Raw genomic sequence first — 18610 nt, 5'->3', positions numbered from 1 at the left:
CCTCCCCTAGGTCGACTCAGCCTCAAATTAGTACCTGGTGCGGTGTGTAAACAACGTCACTGGGGAGACAAAGGCGGCCGGGCGTGGTGCTGGCCACCCACTCCTTTGGTGTGCCGTGTCCGCCTTCATAGGTGCTCGCTATAAGCACTTGCCCCAAACGTGTGTTAAGGCTACACGGGGGATGTTTGTCTTTTGTATGTGTGAGTGACATAAGTGCGAGCGCGCATGCGTTTGTGTCTATGCATGAGCCAGAGTGAGTCGTGTGTGAGTGTGAGTAGTGAGTGAGTGTGAGTAGTGAGTGAGTGTGAGCCGTGTGTGAGTGTGAGTAGTGAGTGAGTGTGAGTAGTGAGTGAGTGCGAGCCGAGTGTGAGTAGTGAGTGTGAGTGAGTGTGAGCCGTGTGTGGGCCGTGTGTGAGTAGTGAGTGAGTGTGAGCCGTGTGTGAGTGTGAGTAGTGAGTGAGTGTGAGCCGAGTGTGAGTAGTGAGTGAGTGTGAGCCGTGTGTGGGCCGTGTGTGAGTAGTGAGTGAGTGTGAGCCGTGTGTGAGTGTGAGTAGTAGTGAGTGTGAGCCGTGTGTGAGTACTGAGTGTGAGTGAGTAGTGAGTGATTGCAGTGAGTAGTGAGTGAGTAGTAGTGAGTAAGTAGTAGTGAGTGAGTAATGAGTGAGTGTGAGCAGTAGTGAGTATTGAGTGTGAGTAGTAGTGAGTGTGAGTAGTGAGTAAGTAGTAGTGAGTCGTGAGTGACCGCTTCGTGTCGATGTCCCCACACACCCCCCCGAGTTGCAGTTCACGCGCGAGCCCACGAGTGGCGTCAGAGCGAGTGTGAGTGTGGGAGTGTGAGTAGTGAGTAGCGAGTGGGTGTGGGAGTGTGAGTGGGTGGGGGAGTGTGAGTGGTGGTAGCGAGTGGGTGTGGGAGTGTGAGTGGTGGTAGCGAGTGGGGGGGGGAGTGTGAGTGGTGGTAGTGAGTGGGTGGGGGAGTGTGAGTGGGTGGGGGAGTGTGAGTGGGTGTGAGTAGTGAGTAGCGAGTGGGTGTGGGAGTGTGAGTGGTGGTAGCGAGTGGGGGGGGAGTGTGAGTGGTGGTAGCGAGTGGGTGGGGGAGTGTGAGTGGGTGGGGGAGTGTGAGTGGATGTGAGTAGTGAGTGTGTGAGTGTGAGTGGTCGTAGCGAGTGTGAGTGGTCGTAGCGAGTGGGTGGGGGAGTGTGAGTGGGTGTGAGTAGTGAGTGTGTGAGTGTGAGTGGTCGTAGCGAGTGTGAGTGGTCGTAGCGAGTGGATGTATGTGAGTGGTCGTAGCGAGTGAGTGTGAGTGGTGGTAGCGAGTGGGTGGGGGGGGGAGCCCCTCTCGCTCCGAGCTGCCACACGGGGCCAGGAGGAGGAGGAAGAGGAGGAGGGAGGAGAAGACGACGCGTGACGCGTGCGGCGTTCACGCCAAACATCCACATCGGCGCCATCCAACATTGACCGTCACCGACAAGGGAGAGAGACAGGGAGAGGGGCAGGCAGGGAGGGAGGGAGGAAGGGAGGCTGATTCTTCTTCTACTCCAGTACCACCAACCACCACCACCGCCACTACCAGCCACACTTTTAGCTGCCCCGGGGTAAGTGTCACGCGTAGATTTGGTGGCGGTTGGAAGCAGCTTTTGGTGGAAGTCGCCTCTCTTCCTTACCCCCCTCCTCCTCCTTCCTTCCACCCCGCACTCATCTCCCCCCTCTCTCTTGCAGGGAGCGAGCGAGCGAGGAGTCGTGGTGGGTGTTGTTGTTGTGTACGCGTCGCCTTATCCGCTCCTCTCTACTCTCGCCATGCGTGTTGTTGGTGTTGTGTTCAACTGGAGACCGATGGATGGACGTGCCCCCCCCCCCCCCCCGTGTCGACCATCGTCCGTGTTCGCACGGAGTGGATCTGTTTGATCTCCTCTCTGTGTCTCTCTCCCATCTCATCTCGGGGTTGCACGAACGCGGCTTTGGCAGTCGCCAGCGCTGCAACATTTTGTTGTGCGCGTTGGAACGCGGCGGTGGTGGGGGGGGGGGTGACGTGGGTCACGCATGACGCAAGCGGATAAGGATGTGCGCACACGTGTTACTGTACGTGCGCACGTGTGTGTTAGTACACACACGTGTTACTGTACGTGCGCACGTGTGTGTTAGTACACACACGTGTTACTGTACGTGCGCACGTGTGTGTTAGTACACACACACGTGCTACTGTACGTGCGCACGTGTGTGTTAGTACACACACGTGTTACTGTACGTGCGCGCACGTGTGTTAGTACACACGTGCGCACACACACACGTGTACAGACACACGTGCACACACACAGACACACGTGTACACACACGGACGGCGGACCGCGTGTTCTGTTCCTCCTAGACGCGCGTTTCGCATCTAGGCCGCAGTTCAACGCTTCCGTGTGCAACACAACAACAGCAGCAGCACACAGACACACACAGACACTAGTGTACACAGACACACGTGTACACACACACACAGAGACACACGTGTACACACACAGTGTACACAGACACACGTGTACACAGAGACACACGTGTACACACACAGTGTACACAGACACACGTGTGCACACAGACACACGTGTACACACACACGCAGTGTACAGGGTGCGGGCAGGGCCAGCGTGACAGCTACTGCTGCTACTACTGCTGCTGTTGTTGTTTACTACTGCTACTGCTGTTGTTTACTGCTGCTACTACTGCTGCTGCTACTACTGCTGCTACTACTACTGCTGCTACTGCTGTTGTTTACTGCTGCTGCTACTGCTGCTGTTACTACTGCTGCTGCTACTACTACTGCTGCTACTACTACTGCTGCTGCTACTACTGCTGCTACTACTACTGCTGCTACTGCTGCTGCTGCTACTACTGCTGCTACTACTACTGCTGCTGCTACTACTGCTGCTACTACTGCTGCTGCTACTACTGCTGCTGCTACTACTGCTGCTACTACTACTACTGCTCCTACTACTGCTGCTGCTACTACTGCTGCTGCTACTACTGCTGCTACTACTACTGCTGCTACTGCTACTACTGCTGCTGCTGCTGCTACTACTACTGCTGCTGCTACTACTGCTACTGCTGCTGTTTGCTGCTGTTGTTGTTGCAACTGCTGTTGCTAGTGCCGCTGTTGTTGTTTACTGCTGCTACTGCTGCTGTTGTTGCTACTGTTGCTGTTTGCTGCTAATGCTCTTGCTGCTGCTGCTGTTGTTGCTACTGTTGCAACTGTCATTGCTTAGTCCCGCTGTTTCTGCTGTTACTGCCGATGCACAGTGGGTGCGCGGTGCTTCTAAAGGCTGTATATGATATACTCACAGACACTTCAACAGCAGTGTTAAAGGGATGGCGTGAACACGAAAGAGTGCTGCCTTCATGTTTCTCTTCTTCTGCGGGTCATGGTAGTTCGTGGGGTAGTACAGCAGCGGAGAGAGACTGACGCCACGCCGTGCACGCGAGGTGTCCTTCCCACCACGTGAACTCTGACCTGGAAAAGCCCTCTGGCGCCGCGGCTGAACAGAGCGTTACATTGGGGCATCGAACACACCTGGACCATGTCCCGCCGCCTTCTTCTCCACGCAAGGAGAGATTTCGATTTTATTTTGAAGCATTCGCTTCACCAGGATGGGCCCAATCACATTGTCCTGCGGAGGGAGCTGGTAGGAACGTTGGGTTGCTCGGTCAATGGCCAGGGTCAACGGCGGCGTGGTGTATTCCGCACATATGCCCGACTGTGAGGGCGGGCACAAGCCGGCGTGAGTAGGTTAAACGTTGAGTTTTATAAGGGCACCACGGGGTGACCAGCCCCTCCCCACCCAGCCCCACCCTCCCCACCCAGCCCCACCCCACCCAGCCCCACCCCACCCAGCCCCTCACTCCTCACCCAGCCCTTCCCTGCACGACGGACGGACGGGCACAATAATCCCCTGTGGGCTGGTGTAACCAGGAGGTTCCTACTACTTGACTCTTATTTCAGGAATGTCCCGCGGCTGTACGGATGTCACACGGTGCAGTAAAGACTAAGATATACCATTCGGATCGGCCACAAACACCTTTTGTAAACATACATTCTTTACTTCCCCGGCTGTCTATAGAGTACAAGGTGAGTCCCGAATGGATAGCAGCACGACTTTAAACTCGCAGTGTCTTCTTGGTTCTTTCGGTAAAGTCACGTAGAAGTCAGACTCTGTCTTCTCGACAGACCTGTTCTTCACCTGAGGACGGCTGCTTGCGTTGTGGCCGAAACGTCGTGAGAATTATTTTATTATGTTTTATTATTTTATTACTTCCCTTCTACGTGACTTTACCGAAAGAACCAAGAAGATGAATCCCTGCAGTGACGAAAGCTTTACATCGAATTTTACTCGCAGTGTCGTTCGTATCGGATCATATTCACCAGTCACATCCCTCCCGTCGCAGACACACGGAATGAGCCGTTTCATTATTGAGGCATTCAAGCCCAAGTTTGGAAGTCGCTGGATGAACACAAATTCATCGCTTTCACCGCCGGAGAAATCCGACGGCCAGAGAGACGCGAACGTGAGAATGGCAGACGACGTCTTGCCTCGTGTACTTTATGAGCTTTTTTTTGCTCGTCCAAGGACGACGGGTGTATATTGTAGTAAATCTGAAATATTCAATAGAAAAATTGTTCAGCTCATTATTATTAATGAGGTCGGGGGGGGGGGGTTGCCCCATGTGGAGTGACGTCACCCGCTAATGGTTATTGGGGAGGGCTGCAGCATGTGGAGTGACGTCACCCGCTAATGGTTATTGGGGAGGGCTGCGGTATGTGGAGTGACGTCACCCGCTCATGGTTATTGTGGAGGGGAGGGGTGCGGCATGTGGAGTGACGTCACCCGCTAATGGTTATTGGGGAGGGGTGCGGCATGTGGAGTGACGTCACCCGCTCATGATTATTAATGAGGGGAGGGGTGCGGCATGTGGAGTGCGTGACCTTGTGCGTTCGTGTAAATTTACACGCGACCATGAATATTAATGAGGGGAGTGGGTCTCTTTTGCAGTAACGTCATGCACGGATGTAGCACTGTGCCGCGTAGATTAATTTTTTTCCGTCACTTTCTGTAAAGTAACGTCATATTTGAAGCGACTTTGCGTAATAAATTATTTAATTCAGCTCGACCTTTCTCTGCGTTAGTGTAAAAATCCACCCGCTCATGAATATTAATGAGGAGGAGGTGTGATCCACGTGGAGTGACGTCACGCGCGGGGGGGGGGGTGGGTCTCGTGTGGAGTGACGTCACGCGCGGGACGGACAGACATTTCTGGGTGATTATCGTAGGTAATACTGTTTGAAGGAATTAGGAATTAATGATCGCGTGTGTGTCCTCCCATCTCCGTGCCAACCTGGGAGTGAGCTACAGGGCAGGAGGAGCAAGTGCAGTTATCTTCTTGGTTCTTTCGATAAAGTCACGTAGAAGGGAAGTCATAAAATAATTAAAATAAAACATAATAAAATAATTCTCACGACGTTTCGGCCACAACGCAAGCAACCGTCCTCAGGTGAAGACCAGGTCTGTCGGGGAGACAGCGTCTGAAAGACTTCACCTGAGGACGGCTGCTTGCGTTGTGGCCGAAACGTCGTGAGAATTATTTTATTACGTTTTATTTGTATTATTTTATTACTTCCCTTCTACGTGACTTTACCGAAAGAACCAAGAAGATGAATCCCTGCAGTCACGAAAGCTTTAAATGGAAAAGTGCAGTTATGTCTTGGGGAATTTCGAAGTCACTGCCAGCAAGTATTCTCTTGAGCCACAGATAACGATTTAAATTTATCTCGCGGCTAATGGAAAACTCAAGACGCGTTATGGAAAAGATGAGAGAGTTGTGGAGTTATAAATTGTAAAACGGATTCGTATAACCCGAGAATACATTGGTATATGCGCGATGAAAAAGAGCCATTGCACGAAACGTCACCTATTTGTATATCCATCCTTTTAAAGGCCACATTATATTTTTGTTCATATTGAATAATTGACAGCCCTTGTCAATCCACTGCTGGATGAGGATCACTCAACAACATCTCGATTTCAGGGGTTATTTTACTATCACCACGCAGTGCTGATTGGTGACGGGAGTGCAGAGGCAGGCTTCTGTTCAGACTATACTTGCCACCCACTGATGTCAGCTGTTGCCATAAATCGAACTCGGGTAGCCGGGTTCATAGCCGAGTGTGCTCACCACTGCGCCACCACTCCACCCCAAATAGTATACAGCATGCCGTAATAAAACAACTGTAATAAACAACAACAAGCGAATCACGGGCGTATTCTTATCATATTTAAACAAAATACAGCTTCGGGATTCGAACTCATAAAACACAACAAATGAAACGCGTTGCAGGGGCGGCTTAAAAATAAAATGTCACTCCTCGGGTTAAGAATAGTGAATGTTTCTGATGCTCGGAATTCTTGTGGCTGAACTTGGGGCTCCAAAAACGGGGCACAGGTGTGATCTTTGACACGACCACTCTCAAGAGATGTTTTAGGATCAATTACAGCGGATCGAATCTAAATGTACGCCACTTTCCCACTCTTAAGGATGGGGGGGGGGAATACTTGGCGATGGGTGACTTTATCATCATCACGTGGGTACGACTGCCTTCTTGGGAAGAAATCACGGACCTGGCAATGATGGCATGACATATGTAATTATATAAATACGAAATTTTGTAATAAAATGTTTTTATTATGTTTTTATTTTATTATTTCCATTCTACGTGACTTTACCGAAAGAACTAAGAAAAAGTATCAGATAGGGCTCATATCACGTGATCTCACGTAATATTCAGGACGCTGCCACGGCATCGTTAAGTGGCTCTCCGAACTGGCTCTTGGACGTTCTCCTTAATAAGTACGCACGTGTCCTGGAAAAGTGACTGGTACGGCTGACGCAAGTCATCTGCTTCGGTGTGACTCATCAGCATTGGTGCTAGTAATCATGCTGCTCTGCACAGCGCAGTCTTTCGTGAGTTTAACACGTAGTAGGGCTTTTGCGACCAATATCCACAATATAGATTTTTTTTGGGGTCAGATCGCAGAAATATAAATGTGGCGTTAAACCTGCCACCACCCGACACAGCCAATTAGGAAGGTTTTTGCACTTAAACAAAACGTGCCAATTCGTTACTAGGTCAGCACACCGCTTGTGTGTTGGAGAGTAAACCCGCAACATTTACAATCCGAGTACCGTGACGTTTCGTCAGTAATTACAACCAGACTCATCAGGCGACAGCCAGAGTTGTGGAGAAATCCTGTTTCATTCGTGCTCGTGCCGTACGGATCTCCGTACGCGATGTCGGGTCGGACCGCGCGCCGTTCGGCATGATGCCCGACGTTTCGCTGCGCGCGCTGGGAACCTCTACGATTAGATTTCCTCGAGCAGCTCCAAACACGTGGAGCAAACCGTCAAGACATCTCGCCGAACAACACGGAAACGCATTGGAGAGCGAGCTACGTCACTTCTCCTTCCCACCACCTGACCGCCCGCCCGCCCGCCCGCCCACACGCTCCCCTAATTGTGCCGGACGTGCGCCGATGTGAGGATATTGACGTTTTACGCTTAAACGATTCGGGCTGAACTTTGAGCAGCTTGCAGGCGTCACTTTTTCCACTGAATGAATTTCCAACGATTGGATCAAAAAGTGGCAATTTCCTCATTCATACATAAACGTAACAAGTAAAGAAAAATTCCACACTCGGAGCTGCCTCTGCTGTGGGAAATTTACGTGCCGATTTATTAATGAAATAACACGAGGTGTCGTTAAAGCACTTCTACACAATGTGGAAGTTCTCCAAAAATGCTGCTGGTGAGCTTCGGTAAAGAACCATTGTGAAAAAAAAAATAGCATTCGGTATTACTGAAGAAATTGGCATGGGCGTAGAGTTGGAGGTCTTTGGCAAAACTTTGTTGTTGCACGGTGGAGCCAGTGCCATGTCACGGTACCCACCGAGTGCTGAACCAGCAAGCGGATATTTATAATTACGTAAAAACGTTCTTTTACAGAGACCCCAGGAAATTCATTTTACTGGAAATTAAATTGTTACTTATGAAAAATGAACACTGCTGGGTTAACGTTTAAGTGGATTAGAGGAAATGTGCAACAAACAAAAAAAGCGGACATCTGACTTGCGATGCTTTCCACATGTTTACAGGTAATTCGTCCGCAAATTAACCGCGTTAACCAACCTGCACTTCTCTCCATTGTCCCACAGGTTTTGGCATCCAGCTGTCCCTCTGGTCTCCTGCAGAGGTGAAAATGAGATTTCCCAATATCAGCAACAGCTAAGTATTGAACGGGGGAGCAGATATCTCAAGGAAGTGCGTGGAAAAAAAGATAATTTCCTCGTCACCCCCTCTTTAATTCGTTGTTGCTGTCGTCACCACTGGCAACACATTTATTTATTTTATAAGACTCCCACGACACCTGGGCTCCGGCATTGCATGGTGGCGGTGGCGATGGCGACGGCGACGGTGCGGCGAGCGCGCGCCCGGGACCTGAACCCGTTCGTGACGTGCTCCCTGTGCCGCGGATACCTCATCAAGCCGACGGCCGTCACCGAGTGTCTGCACACCTGTGAGTGCCGCGTGACCAAGGCCGGCAGCGGCCCCACCGCGTCTCCCCACCGCGTCTCCCCACCACGTCTCCCCACCGCGTCTCCCCACCGCGTCTCCCCACCGCGTCTCCCCACCGCGTCTCCCCACCGCGTCTCCCCACCGTGTCTCCCCACCACGACTCCGCCGGGAATGGTCACGCAACGACTGGGAGGGACCGACTGCCAGCCCGTGTTCGCTCGCTCAGCATTCACTTACTTGTTTCACTTTGGTCGGTCTTGGTCGAGTCGACGACAATCTGGACGTAGTAGCGCAGCTAACCATCGAGCATTTTAGTCATTCGTTGGTTTGGTCAAGCGCTGTTAGCGAGAACCCATTAAGGTCTGTACGGCCGCAAGGAGAGGGCGGTTTGGCCGGCACCACGATCTTCCCATTCCTGTTGTTTATACACCGCGCGCTGGGAATCGAACCCAGGTTCGCCAGGTCGGTAGCGCAGCTAACCACTGCGCAACAGCTCCCTACCCCCCCCCCCCGCGACCAAAGCGCGTGTGCTTATGGCAAATAACGATGCCCCCCTCTCCCGGTCTCGTCCCCAGTCTGCAAGAGCTGCATTGTGCAGCACTTTGAAGAGAGCAACGAGTGCCCCAAGTGTGGCATCCAGGTGCACGAGACCAACCCTCTGGAAATGTTGAGGTCAGAAAACACGCGCCCGCGTTGGCGTGCCTCTCGCCTTGGTGGAGCCGCTCCAGCTTGGTGCCGCGTTGGCGTCGTTCCGTCTCCAGCCGAGAGGCGTGCCGTCACATGCCGTCACACGCCTGCCTGCCTGCCTGACTGCCTCGGGATGATTTTCGACCGTGCCCGTCATATTCCGTCCAGGAGCGGTGTTTGCCTTTTGACGGTTACTGATCGATAAGCCGGCTAATTTTTTTAGGTTTCCCTCAGTTGATGATTACTAGATTGTTTGCATTCACAGCGAACCTTCAAAGAGGGCCGTCCGAATTGAAATGTGATAAATAATATTCCCGCGCGCTGTAACTCTACTGCTTTCATCAAGGTGTCCCTACGCCACCGTGGGTGTTGTGTGACCATACTTCGCTGTGCTTGCTGCTAAAGGGTTGTGAGGGGCCGCAGGACTGGTACAGATATCAATCGTCACTAGCTGGTACTGATATAAATCGTCACTAATGTTAGCTGTGGTCTGGATTCGTAATGTGGTGTGCTAACCACAGTTACAACCCATGAGTAAAATAAATGTGCTCACACAATAAAAATGGACGGAATGTCACAGACAAGCAAGGCTCAGTTGCTGTACCAGCATGTGGTGGGATGCTGTTTATTTAAAAGTTCTTCGTTTGATTGACTTCAGGCAGGACAAGACTTTGGAGGAAATCATCTTCAAACTTATCCCTGGCCTGAGAGAGTGTAAGTTGAAAATCATCTCAATATACCCACGTGTCATTTAAAATGTCCAGTATTTTCTGAAAGCGATAAGTTACGTGGAGTTGAGTAAATTAGTTAAAATATACGTGTGATCCATAACTTATATATTTTTTTCAGGTGAAGAAAAGCGAGAACGTGACTTTTGGAACGCGCAGAGAAATCAAGAATACCGGAACGGTAAATATTCCTGCAATCACCACCATTTATCTTTTCGAAATGAAGGAAAAAATACAAATACTGCGAGATTATCGTCGTGTTTTTAATGGCTGAGCAGTGGGCACTTTTAAGTGAATATTGACATTCCTGAGACACCTAAGTGGCCAATGTTAATAGTGGGGTGACCTCTCTGTGAAGGCATGGGGTGAAGACCCTAGCTGCAGCAGGTGAAAACAGTGGCAGCTTTGGGGGGCGATGGAGATGATGCCCCCCCCCACTCCTGAGACCCTGAAAATGTGTTTCATTGACATTTACCGTGAAAAACAGTAAATACAATAATAGGGTTTTCCCCCTTTTTTGGCAACAAAACTGAAACCTTTTTACAAGGATTCATGTCTGCATTAACCACAATACCTGCAGTCAAATGCAAACAAAAAAGCCCTCATTACTTTGATATTGCATTGTCTTTGAGCTGTACGCCTTTTGGCGTCCTCTGGTCGAGCACCAATTGGGTCGAGGCTCAAAAGAAAGCCGTCCCTTGGTGAGGACCAACCAGTTTCAAGGATAATGCATATATTATCATAGTGTGTTTTTTGTTTGCATTTGACTGCAGGTATTGTGGTTAATGCAGACATGAATCCTTGTAAAAAGGTTTCAGTTTTGTTGCCAAAAAAAGGGGGAAAACCCTATTATATTTTGGTACTGGCAAAGGAGGTCCAATGATGATGATGAAACAGTAAATACGTTGATTGTTTTTATTTTATCAATGTGGGCCCCATTTAAAAACCATGAAATTTTGGGACCGCCACCCCCCTTCCCCCACCACCGCCTGGGAAGTTTCTAGAGCCGCCTCTGTGCAAACCATTTCCACCACGGCGCTTCGTACGATGAAGTCAAACAATGTTGGAGCAAAAGATAGTAATGTTAACGAATGGGCGTCGCAGCCTTTCTTCGATATACACAGCGGGAGATCGAGCGGATTTGCACGAGCAGGCCAAATCACTGCTCGTACCGTTTTGCGTTTTACTCTCGTTTAAAGTTTGGTCGACGCGGTGCTCCGTCATGCCGCCCATTAGTTTTCGTACGCCGCCCCTTCACCCTCCGGGGCGATTGACTCATCTGGTGTAAACTCAGTTGCGCCGAGCAGCAAGTGAATGCTGGTGGTGGTCGAATGAAACGAGTGAGCCGGCGGTGTTTCAGGTTTCTCGCTGTAACAGGGCCCGCTCTGTGCCGCCCTTGCAGATGAAGAGAACAGGCCCAAGAGGCTAAAGCTGGAGGACGACAGTCCGTGTGGAAACGGAGACTTCCACCGGAGCGACCCGCAGATCGCCATTTTCCTCGACTGCCTACGCAGCAACGGGCAAGGGGGCGACACTGCTGTCGAGGTGACGCCACCCATTGCAGCCCCCAGCTTTGAGAGGAATTATCTTACTCTTTTGGTTTTTTCGGTAAAGTCACGTAGGTAAAACAATAAAATAAAATAAATGAAAACAACTAAATTAAATCACGACGTTTCGGAGGCAACACAAGCCTCCCTCATCAGGTGCCGAAAGGCACAGCAAAGTTATTTTGAGGGAGGCTTGTGTTGCCTCCGAAACGTCGTGATTTAATTTAGTTGTTTTCATTTATTTTATTTTATTCATTGTTTTACCTACGTGACTTTACCGAAAAAACCAAAGAGTATGGATCCTTGCAGTAACGAAAGCTTCAAATCTAGAAGGAATTATCTTGTCTTCTCGGTTTTCCCATTTGCTTTTGTTGTTGTTGTTGGAGTAACTTCTGTTTTAATTGAAGTCGAACTTAGGCACGGAACAATTGACTCCCCCCCCAAATGGGCTTCCAAATTGAGTTCAGAATGCACTTCTTTATTTTTGGCCTTCGTTTGCAATGTTTCTTATTTTTTGATGCAAGTTTTGCAATTGCGTTTGCTTCCTGAGCCTCAATGTATCATTCGCAATGTGTTTGCTTGGAATCTTCATCGAGTTTACGAAAAATCTCCCTGCTTCTGCCCACTGAGCAGTATAAATGGGTAAACCCAGTGACCTCATCGACGAGAGAGACATTAAATTTCGATTTAAAGCTTTCGTGACTGCAGGGATTCATCTTCTTAATTTATTACTTCCCTTCTACGTGACTTTACCGAAAGAACCAAGAAGAAAGAGACATTAAGACGCAAACCACTGTTTCAGAAGTACTGTCCGAACACAGTGGAGATTTGGCATTTGCTGTTGACAGTTTGTGAAATCTCCAGTATTCTCCTAATGGCCGCCACTCGTTTGTGTGCATAGAGCCTGATGAAGCGCTTCATAAAATGCTCCAAGCGGGTGACTGTGGGGACCATCAAAAAGTTCCTGAGTTTCAAACTAAAACTTCCCAGCAATTACGAGGCAAGTGACACCGCACCCGAACGAAACGCAACGCGGCGCTCACACCAGGCCACAAGTACGGGCCTCTTTACACCGCACGGGCGCGTGGCCGGATTGAACAGAGCGAGAACGGTGGGTGACGTGTGTGCGCGTGCCTTAGCTGGACGTCCTGTGCAACGGAGAGATCATGGGAAAAGACCACACTATGGAGTTCATCTACAGAACCCGGTGGAGAATTAAAGAAGGCGACGTGAGTAGCGGCACTGCCCACGCCGTGACGTGATGAACGTCACGTTTTGCTTCGCAGCGCCGTCACCGTTTGAAATGTAATCGCGCTTCTCGCAAACCAGGTGACTTCTCAGCAGCCTCGATTGCGATTCATACTCGAATAAAGTTAGAATGCGGTACAATAATGGTTGTATAAAGGTGTTCTGGATTTTTTATAGAGATGTCGGATAGAATGACTGATCAAGTGTGCATCTCTGTAATTCCTAATTTATAATGTGTTACAGTGAAGAATGTAATTTTTTGTACGTTTATTTTTCATAGTCGTACCGTATTTATCAGACATGACCAGCGTTGGATATTTTCATTAGTCTAGATTGAGTATTCATTGCAGCACAATTAGCCAAAACAAGCATGGTTAACAACATAAGCCGCGTGTGTATTCAATACCATCGTATACCAACAGCTGGTATTTGTGATGAAGGCAAAGCTCATATTTTTCCTGCATTTCATTAATTCATGAAGTAACCTCGCCATTGCTTTGGATGTTCTATATTTTAACCCCAATGTTTGTTTGTCTTCTTACAGTCCTTCCCGATGATCTTGCAGTATCGCCCAAAAGTCGACTTCAGCTACATGTGAACAGTTTTTAACAGAAGTATACCTTTTTGCACTAAGAATTGAATGTACGGGATTCCAAAAGCTAGAGTGGTCAGTAAAAAAAAAAACCTGCATGATGTTATATATTTGCTATTCTAGAGAGTATATAAGTTTTCATAGCTGGCTAATAGGAAACGAGGCTGGAACTTATGTAGCACGACAAAGGTCAGTTTAAGTTCATATTTTAAATAGTAAAGAGACGAGACATTAGCACTTACATTGAGCCCAGTATCCTTCGGTGGCTGCCGCCATGCTCCCTTCTTTTGAACCAACTCCGCTCTGTGCTCACCGCCTGCCAGTATTTCTTACAAACAACTAGACTGCGTGCTTCTCAAGGGCCTAGGTCGCGTCGCGTGACATGGGACCCCTCCACCCTACGGTGCGTCCTCCGGTGAAACGACGTCGGTGCGAATTCCAATCAAATCCCAGAATGCATTTGAGTGCGGTGGTCGACCCACGTCTCGTTGCGGGACGATGTTTTTTTGTTTGTTAGCAATGTTTGGCTCCCAATGATGACCATCTGCTGTTTGGTCCTCCCTCTGAAGGAGCACATGGGTGGCATTACAATGAGATGACGAAGTGAAGACCTGTGTCCCGACGTGGTTGGAGCAGAGAGAGAGAGAAACTCTTCTTCTGTTGCGGCATTGTGCATCTAGGCGTTTGTGCACGGGGTGGGAAACGTGCCGTAGCGTGGATAAGGAAGAAATAGCCGGGCCGCCACAATCCAGGAGTTTAAAACTCTTTTCGGTGAACAAAAGTCCAGGAATGACTTGGACCACCCTTGTACTTTCACCGGGAATACACTTTTGAGAATCCCATTTAAATTCTGAGTTAGATCTCGTACCAGATAGCAACGAAAAAAATTTGCTCTATTTACAATTTACAAAATCGAGAGTCGTTAATCAAGTAAATCATGCTGTGCTGTTTAAGACGTAAATACTAGACGTTATAATAAAATAATGAAAGTTAAATAAAAAAAGGTATGAAATGTCAAAAGGCATAAAATTGTTGTAATATTAAGTGCCCAGAAATAAGTTATTTCGTAACAAAAATAACGATATATTTGTTTTACCTTATGTTAACGTTTTACTGTCAAAGACACGAACTGGTTCAGTCTCATTTTGGGATCTTATTGATTGCACTCGGACGATGCGCGGTCAGCTCTGGGGCCCCAGGACAGATTTGACAAATGTGGTGTTCGCAGAGAGACGTCACTGACTTGAAAGCACGGGAGCAAGATAGCTAAATCAGGTTACGTGCAGAGATATGGAGGCACTTTGCTCCGTGAACCTTTATGGATAAAAACGTAACCAGTGGAATTCGATGAATTTCCATGAAAAAGTGTATCTCACATGTTGCAAGGGTGTTCTCTAAATGGCTATTCGAGGACACATCTTGCTGCACTTTTATAGACAGGAAGCAGGTGAGTTAGTACATTGAAAGTACATTGGAAGGTGTTTTAATGGCAATAGTTGCATACTCAATTGTGAGTAAAATTATTTGAACAGTTGACGCCACGTGTGAAGGAAAGGCAAAGCACTTGATTCTATAGAACCCAAGATCAAGTCTGCACTTTTTAACAAGATTGTCAATGTAATGTTGAGGGTCGGGATACAGATACCTGTAGGTATGATCCATTTTTATTAAACGTGTTTATAGGAAAGAGGAAATAGAATATCAATTTTAGACTTGTTGCAAAAAACAATCTTGTGTAAACCAGTCAAACCTAATATATTTTTGCAGCTCAGTAAATCAATAGGCCATTAAATACAATATTTTGCCCGTACGTAATATCGAGTTTGAAAACATTTGGCAATACTTTGAAAAGTATCAGAGATAAGTGATATAGACACTAAATAGTGGTTCTAAAAATGTAACAATCTGAGATACCCTTTTATGGACAGGTGCTCAGACTTGACCACATCAATGACTTCAAGTGCGTCATGGGCCATAGCATCAAATACCTTGAAGTCAACAAGTTGCTGCTCGCAATCATCACCTCTCGTCCACGAGAGAGGACGTTGAGCCAGGGTGTGGCTCCTTGCCTCCCTCTCGTGCCGCTCACAGAGCGGCGAAACCCACGTGGGGTAACGCAGCCCGTGACACCGCGGGGGGGTAGAGTCCTCGTGTCTGTGAGCCTCAGCCGGAATAAACACCAGGGCCCAGCTCGATACAAAACACCTCGTCCCAGCAGAGAAGCCCTCGTGGGAGGGCCGCGTGTGCACGCTGGCACCACGAGGCACGAGTGACGCAACAGGTGGCGGGGGGCACATGACCTCGGCCAGCGCCAACGACTGAAATTTGGCTACGAAATATTTCACCGAATAAAAAAAATGTTACGGGTAGCGGAGGGGGAGTTGGACCTATGCATTGAGAACAATAAAGGATATTTGGGTAGGGCGGGAAGGCGGGTGATCACCAGGTTTGTATCGAGCTTTGTGCCACTCACACGCCGAGAGGTGCAATGCAGAGGTCGCCGGTTCGATCTCCTGCCCACTGCAGTTGAAACGATGGCCAAATGTTTTCAATCCTCACGCCTCTATCCACCCTGCAGTGTATATTTGGGTACAGCATCGTCAAGGTGGGCGGCGGGGGGCGGGGGGGGGGTGAAGTGTGAGTCTACTCCCACATCTTCCAAGAATTCTGGTCAGTGTGGAAGAATAGGCCAAAACACGCTCTCAAAGGGAGCTGTCCAGCACGCGTGGAGAGGCCCTGCCACCAGCAGCAGCAGCAGCAACAGCGGCAGCGGGAGCAGTACGTTGCAGAGGTGTGGACTCGAGTCATGTGACTTGGACTCGAGTCAGACTCGAGTCATGAATTTGATGACTTGCGACTCGACTTGGACTTGCATAACAATGACTTTGTCCCACCTCTGGTACGTTGCGTGGCCGCCCCTTTAACTTTCACCTCTCGTGCCCTGAGGAAGCGTGCTTGTTCTCAGAGGATTCATGGCAGTGTCAAGACGCGGAGCGGAGTCCATCAGAAGGGAGTGGAGCATGTCGAAGGGCGCTGTGAAGAATATATCGGGCTGCGAGGCGTAATGGCATTAGTCATGATTTATAAAGGCAGGCATGGCGGATTGGTTTACACGACATCTTAGTTTTGCCACTTATCAACGATGTTTTAAAACTACATTCCTTCGTGTTAAACAATATATACTGTAAGCATACATGAATAATTTGCTGCCGGTTGCATTCCCCCCCCCCCCCCCATTCATCGCACTTAAGACGAGCAGAGCAACAGCTTGAGAGCAGATTCAGCACCGGAGCAGTGCAGATCTTCGAATCGTCGCCTGTTTCGCAGGTGTCTTATCTGTCGGGCACGCGATGGCATCTACCTATGACCGTGAGGAAGATACTACAGGTGTAATGATGCATTTCGATTCATAGGTAAATAGATTCTTGAGGCTCAAACGTCGAGAATCAATGTTTTCTGATTCATGGAAAAATTATACGCACTCATTTAAGCTAATGGAGGAAACCAGAACTGTCCAAGCCAATCATAAAGAGAGAAAAAAACCGATACCATCTGAGACGGTGGAATTGGATCGCATCCCTGACTTGCGTCGAATCGCCGCAACCCCAAGAGAGAATCGCGGCGATCTTGCCGGCGGTGCTGAAGTGGCTGATGAAAGCCAACTTCTCTAAGTTAACTTGTTTTTTTTCTTGATTTTGGCCAAAAAAACGAAACAAACCTAAAAACACTGGCACATGGAATGTTAAATCCACCAGGATTTCAGCACAGAGAACGTTCACGCGTGGACGTCACGTGTGAATCCTCGAGCAGCGGGGGCAGCGTAGCCTAAAAGGTCAAAGGATGCGGCGGTTGTATGCGCCACCAAATACTCTCTATTCACGGAATGCTGGAGCGTGCCCCGTGTTCATCACCGCACAAACAAAAAATGAAGTGACGAGCACTTACGCGTGGGAGAAGGAAAAAAAACACAATGCTCTCATTTTGAAGCGACACCGTTGTTCATTTTAATGAAAGTAATTATTGTGTGTGTGTACGTAACATTAAATTAAATGTCTACTGCCTCAACCAGCACCCATCGGACACGGGGCAGAGCAGTGGCGTGTCCTCTGCCCCGTGTTTCCGTGACGAAAAGCCAGAGTTGCCACTCTTCTTTAGTTTTGGAAACATCGAGCTCTGCCACAATTTCCGTCGACAAGTCGTCTCGCATTGCCTTCCGGAGTGTTAAAGATGAACTTAATTTTTCGTACTGTTAATTTATGTATATTTTTTGTTGTTTTGTAACATGACTTGCAAGTTAGGTGCTGTACGGGATTGAAATTGTTCATGGAAACATCCACTGTTTGAATTCGAGTATACAATAAACAACGTGGTATACAGACGAGTGTGTTTACCTATTCACTTCCTATTTCACGTGCACTTGAACAACTGGAATAAGAGCAGGCACATGGAAGAACAGTTATCAAGGTAATTGGTAAAAATACTAAGCATCAACACAAATCACAACACAGAAGAGTTGCATTTAAGCCATAGTAGTCGCTTTATATCGTTTGTATTTGTCACATTTATAGTTTTGCTCTAAACGTTTACAATTCTTTACCAAAATGTGCGTATCTGTTTCTTTAAATAATAGGTATTCAATACTTGAGAATTTTTTTTTTACAAAAGTGTGTGAAATATATTCAGGTACCAAAAATAAATGGAAGAGCCCATTACATGAGGTTGCAATGTTATTCGTTTTTTCTCCAGTGCAAACAAAAAAATATAGCAATCGTTTTCACAGTCTTCGAAAACCTTCGCTGCCACACAGCATGTGTGCAATTAGAACTGGCTAAAAGCAAACGTCATGACTGTTGCAACCGGGTCTCAAGAGAACCCCATCCTTGTCCCGACACAACACACAAAGATGAATTCACAGCATTGCTTCGTGTCGAGCCAGCCATGTCATCGAGTGATCTCGTGGCGAGGGAAGAACCGATGCCCGACCCAATCGATGCCGGCCACTGTCGAAGAGTCGTGACGGTAACATCAAATGAGTTGTGTTTTTTTTGTACACACACTCTTCTCTGGAACGTACGGTACACACCGTTTCAAGTGTTAGGAGATGGCCCCCCTCTACCCGAGGTTCTTTGTGTCGATGGAAGCGGGGAGCATTGCAGAGCTACAAGATCAGGTTCAGGAACAAAGGTTATCTCTCAATAAAAGACTGCACG

General features: G+C 48.4%; 1 protein-coding gene across 4 annotated transcripts; it reads left to right on the top strand.

The window, feature by feature from the left end:
• Window positions 1–1136: 1136 nt before the first annotated feature.
• PCGF5 (polycomb group ring finger 5) lies at window positions 1137–17778 on the top strand. Of its 4 annotated transcripts, XR_013585951.1 has the most exons (10): window positions 6575–7561; window positions 8238–8599; window positions 9174–9270; window positions 9944–9999; window positions 10135–10194; window positions 11416–11558; window positions 12462–12560; window positions 12700–12789; window positions 13353–16489; window positions 16652–17778. XR_013585951.1 is itself a non-coding variant. In XM_078599555.1 (9 exons), the coding sequence occupies exons 2-9, from the start codon at window positions 8467–8469 to the stop codon at window positions 13404–13406; spliced, it is 732 nt and encodes a 243-aa protein (XP_078455681.1). In that variant the 5' UTR covers window positions 1137–1592; window positions 8238–8466; the 3' UTR covers window positions 13407–17778. The 4 variants fall into 4 exon arrangements, 3 of the variants coding, with proteins under 3 accessions (XP_078455681.1, XP_078455680.1, XP_078455682.1); XM_078599555.1 differs by lacking the exon at window positions 6575–7561 and adding an exon at window positions 1137–1592 and having other exon boundaries at window positions 13353–17778; XM_078599554.1 differs by having other exon boundaries at window positions 13353–17778.
• Window positions 17779–18610: the final 832 nt, after the last annotated feature.

Source organism: Lampetra planeri, chromosome 12 (assembly GCF_965212315.1).
Source record: "Lampetra planeri chromosome 12, kcLamPlan1.2.h2, whole genome shotgun sequence".
Classification (NCBI taxonomy): Eukaryota; Metazoa; Chordata; class Hyperoartia; order Petromyzontiformes; family Petromyzontidae; genus Lampetra; species Lampetra planeri.
Note: the sequence above shows the minus strand (reverse complement) of the source record. Positions and strands in the feature narration are given on the sequence as shown.